The sequence below is a fragment of the Neoarius graeffei genome, chromosome 9, assembly GCF_027579695.1.
Source record: "Neoarius graeffei isolate fNeoGra1 chromosome 9, fNeoGra1.pri, whole genome shotgun sequence".
NCBI lineage: Eukaryota > Metazoa > Chordata > Actinopteri > Siluriformes > Ariidae > Neoarius > Neoarius graeffei.
This window is the reverse complement of record NC_083577.1, coordinates 56,052,388-56,056,762: the sequence shown is the minus strand read 5'-3', so window position 1 is coordinate 56,056,762 and position 4,375 is coordinate 56,052,388. Positions and strand designations below refer to the sequence as shown.

The following is a 4,375-nucleotide window of genomic DNA, read 5'->3' as shown; positions in this document are numbered from 1 at the left end:
AAAGCTCTTGACCTGAATCTGCAAGATTTTTTGCACTGCAACCACAAAATTGGCTGATTAGACAACTGCATGAATGTGCAGGTGTTCCTAATAAAGTGAAGGTGAGTGTACATTATAACCCCTACGTCTGTTTTGCATAAGAGATTAAAACATTTTTAAATGTGAGCATATTCGATCAGTGAAGTGTTTACTATGCTCAATTCTTAAAAAAAAAAAAACCAACAACCAACACATTTTGCCTTTTTACTGAAAAGCCTCAAAATGAAAGACAAAGGCCTGAGAAATTTTAATGAAGTGATTTAGTCTTTAAATAGACTAGGGAGAGAAAATACTGATACTGAATCAGTAATTCTCATTTAAATTTCAAGTACTAACAAGTAATCTTAAATCATCTGTTCATCACCACCAAGGGCATTATAAAAGTTAGAGGCTTTATAGTATTATGATATGGCTCCAAATATGGACCGGTTTATGAGCTTCACAGGACAAAGGTAAACAGAAACTGGTAATGAATGACAATTTGCGTAGCTTCTTAAACATTTAAACCTTAATGAATGTTTAAAGAATGACAGAATTAATAAAAAGTTCACACTGCATATAAACAATGAAAGTTACCCATGTTAAAATATGTACAGTGTATCATGCATTATTTAAAGTGCTTCTTGTTTAGTGTACAAATGTCCATACAGACAGTTCTACAAAGTGAATAGTTCAAACAGTTCTTTTGAATCATAGGTCACTGCTGGCAATGTGTCTTTCCCAATTTCTCCCATTATTTTCAAATGCACATGTTTTATCTTCCAGCGACTGGCCTTCAGAGGATCGCGAATCAGCCCGAACACTTGCTCAAAAATCGCAAGGCAGTTGTCCTCTCGATGGATGGTGCCAGCTACGGCCACCAGCACCAACCCATGAGGCGAAGACACACACTTCAGCCCTGTCTGCTCCAGGTTAGGGCAAAAGACTAACCTCTCCTCCGAGACGAGGGCAAAAAGCCGCTGGCTCACCAGTTCAGCTCCAAGGAACTCCTCTTTCTGATGAACCTGGGTGTACAAGACAAGTAGCATCTTGGCGTCACTCCAGAAGTGCTGCGGACCCCAGTGCTCGACCGGCTGAGCGGCCTGGGGGTTCTGGGAGTTCAAAAGCTGGAAGAACCACTGGCAAAACTGCTTTCCCAAAGCTGTCAGTACTCCCAAGCCATCTCCATTCTTCTCTGTACACCGTGCATTGGAGACACTTACTGTTTTCTGTGATATGGAAACAAAGAATTAAACACTTTTTAAGTTTATAGGCAACAGTACGCAGTCGGATAGGATCTTACGTGAATTAGGATTAATAATTTGTGCACCTCGCTGTAAGATGACCACAGTTCAAGAGTCCTCTTTACCAACTGATGTTTCTCACTGTTTGGAGATGGAGCAGCATTTTCCGCAGCGAGGTACTTAAAGATCACATCCCGGTGGACCTTCTTCCTTTTGAGAAGCTCTTCAGGACTCTGAGAGTAGGTTATTATCGCTTCAATGGCTTCTGTTCACACAAGACAGAATTCATATGACAGACTAACAAATGACTGTAAAACCTGCCCAATCTGCTAACTTCCTGTATCTTTTTTTTTTTAAATTGAAAAAAACAAAAACAAATTCAGGCGGCACAGTGGTGTAGTGGTTAGCGCTGTCGCCTCACAGCAAGAAGGTTCTGGGTTCGAGCCCCGTGGCCGGCGAGGGCCTTTCTGTGTGGAGTTTGCATGTTCTCCCCGTGTCCGCGTGGGTTTCCTCCGGGTGCTCCGGTTTCCCCCACAGTCCAAAGACATGCAGGTTAGGTTAACTGGTGGCTCTAAATTGACCGTAGGTGTGAATGTGAGTGTGAATGGTTGTCTGTGTCTATGTGTCAGCCCTGTGATGACCTGGCGACTTGTCCAGGGTGCAGCGCTCGAAACTAACGGTGTCCCGATGTCCCGGGGACCATAAAAAATGTCATCGGGACACAAAATTATCATATCTGGGACAATCCCGGGACAATGGAAAAAAAATAGATCTAGAAAAAAAGTTCTACATTAAAGGTGCAGTACAAGATTTTGGAATAACGGTTCCCGCAAGCCATATTTTGAAAAGAAACACTCCCACCCCCGCGTCTCCACCCCTCCTCCCCCTTATAAAGCCTGAGAAAGTCCGGCTTTATAATGGGTGTCTATTGCGTTACACACCAGTGGAGCTCGTTAAGTTAGAGTGTAAAGAGCTTGGAAAAATAGCTCAAACTTTCTCATTTAAACTGTGTTTTCAGCCCCAATTTTCACTCCACACACACAATTTTCTCAAAGGTAGTAGCCACACTTGTCCTGATTCACACAATGTGTCTCCCTGAGCGATAGGATTTACTGTTTTTGAATGAGAAGCCTTAAAGTAACGAGAGCACAGCCGCGCAGCCCCATAGACTCCCATTATAAACGTGGCAGAAAAGTCACTCGTTTTTAACTCGCTCTAGTGACCTCATTTTTTACACTACAGACAAAAAAAATTACATCCGTGTGTTCAGGAGAGCCTTGTGGCGCTCACTGTGAAAGAATTTTGTGAATATCTCCTTCCGTTTTCGTGTAAATCCCCGGTGTTTGGAAGGAGCGCACTGAGAGAATCCTGCGCTCTGTGTGACACTCTGCTCGCTCTCACACACACACACAGAAGGGCCGGGCTAGTCGCGGGCTTCAGTCTGATTGACGTGTCAGTATCCAATCATTTTGAGGTGGTACCTCGATAGGATTGGATGGCGTTTTTCCTTTATTTTACACTGTAGACTGGATTAAAATATTTCGTTTTTTGGGTCAAACCTTCTATTGTACTGCTTGCAACATGTGTGTGCATTTCATCTATTGATGGTATGGCTGATGGCTTTCAAAACATCTCTGAATGGGGCAACAGGTATATTACATAAAAATGGATAACGGTAATGGTGAAAATGATGTTGGCCTTATATATGCCAACAGATATTCAAGGTATAAGTAGATGAAACAAACATAAAAGGGGTGTTATTTTCAGCTAAAGTGTACTGCAGATGTAGGGAGTTGAAACATTTTCTGAATGAGCTAGTTGGCCCCTTTTAAATACACCGGTATCTATTCATACAGTGAGATCGCCAAAGTTTAATAAACTGAAAATGCAATAACTGTAATTTTGAAGTAGATGATGTATTGGACATGTGTCACTTGTGTCTTGTGACTTATAAAAATGATATAAAGGGTTCAAAATCGCATAGTTACAAATATAATAGTAACTTCATATGATAATATTAACCACTGGTTATTTCAGAGAGGAAAAAAATGGGGACACTATTGCTTCCATTCGGGACAATACAACACAGAATTCGGGACCACTGGGGGACACAAAGAAAAAAAGTTAATTTCGAGCCCTGCCAGGGTGTACCCCGCCTTTCGCCCGTAGTCAGCTGGGATAGGCTCCAGCTTGCCTGCGACCCTGTAGAACAGGATAAAGCGGCTAGAGATAATGAGATGAGAGATGAATACAAATTCACTACAATATATTTAACAATTCTATCAAAAACCAAAATCCCACCTTCTCTAATGAGTGGTTTAAAAAGTTATGTAAGACAAAGAAAATAAATAAAAGAAAACAAACATAAAGGGTTAGCACAACTGATATGACAACATAAGTGAGCAGAAGTTCTTAGCCTGGGCGTTGTCAATTTTCTTGAGACATTTGGGAAATAAAGAGAATTCCTGTTTAAGTGCAGACCATGATGGAGAGCACTTTCTAGTACTTTCTTTATTTGTGTATGTAATATTTTATAACTATAATGGGATTATTCATTAGAAATTCATCTTCCTGTATCTTATTCTTAGCAAACACTTCTGGATAGTTAACTAGCTGCTAAGTTAGCCATGAAGCTAGCTGGATAGTCAGGGACCAAGTTTTTCAGCTTTACCTCTAGAACTCGTGACACGGATTAACCGGTTAGTCACCGTATCGCTCAGTGCCAACAAATCGTCTTCTGACAGCAACTGCAACAATCTTCTACAGCCATATAACTCTTTTTCCGACATCACAGCCATTTTCACACGAGATATGTTCGAAACTAGCCAGGAACTGGATCTCACATCGCTTGCATTCGCATTGAGTTGTGAATAATCATCGCCCCCTAGCGGAAAAAGACATACAGAACGAGCTTCATAATAAAAGTTTTGCTTTTTACACGCACACACCTCATTAAAGGGGAACAGAGGGCAATATATAGAGTAAATCTCATCTCATTATCTCTAGCCGCTTTATCCTTCTACAGGGTCGCAGGCAAGCTGGAGCCTATCCCAGCTGACTATGGGCGAAAGGCGGGGTACACCCTGGACAAGTCGCCAGGTCATCACAGGGCT

The 4,375-nt window shown here is 41.6% G+C and overlaps 1 protein-coding gene across 1 annotated transcript; it reads right to left on the bottom strand.

The window, feature by feature from the left end:
- Window positions 1–281: 281 nt before the first annotated feature.
- c9h3orf38 (chromosome 9 C3orf38 homolog) lies at window positions 282–4,134 on the bottom strand. The gene is made up of 3 exons (XM_060929870.1): window positions 3,934–4,134; window positions 1,349–1,527; window positions 282–1,247 (listed from the first exon to the last, which is right to left on the bottom strand). Exons 1-3 carry the CDS (start codon window positions 4,058–4,060, stop codon window positions 696–698), a joined length of 858 nt encoding a protein of 285 aa, XP_060785853.1. The 5' UTR covers window positions 4,061–4,134; the 3' UTR covers window positions 282–695.
- Between the last annotated feature and the right edge of the window lie 241 nt (window positions 4,135–4,375).

Excerpts from the sequence above, each read along its gene's own strand:
- c9h3orf38 (XM_060929870.1), bottom strand. The coding sequence starts at position 4,060 with ATGGCTGTGATGTCGGAAAAAGAGTTATATGGCTGTAGAAGATTGTTG. Across the intron at positions 1,528-3,933 it reads CCGTGTCACGAGTTCTAGAG|AAGCCATTGAAGCGATAATA; the intron begins GTAAAGCTGAAA and ends TTGTGTGAACAG. Across the intron at positions 1,248-1,348 it reads TGTGGTCATCTTACAGCGAG|AAAACAGTAAGTGTCTCCAA; the intron begins GTGCACAAATTA and ends TCCATATCACAG.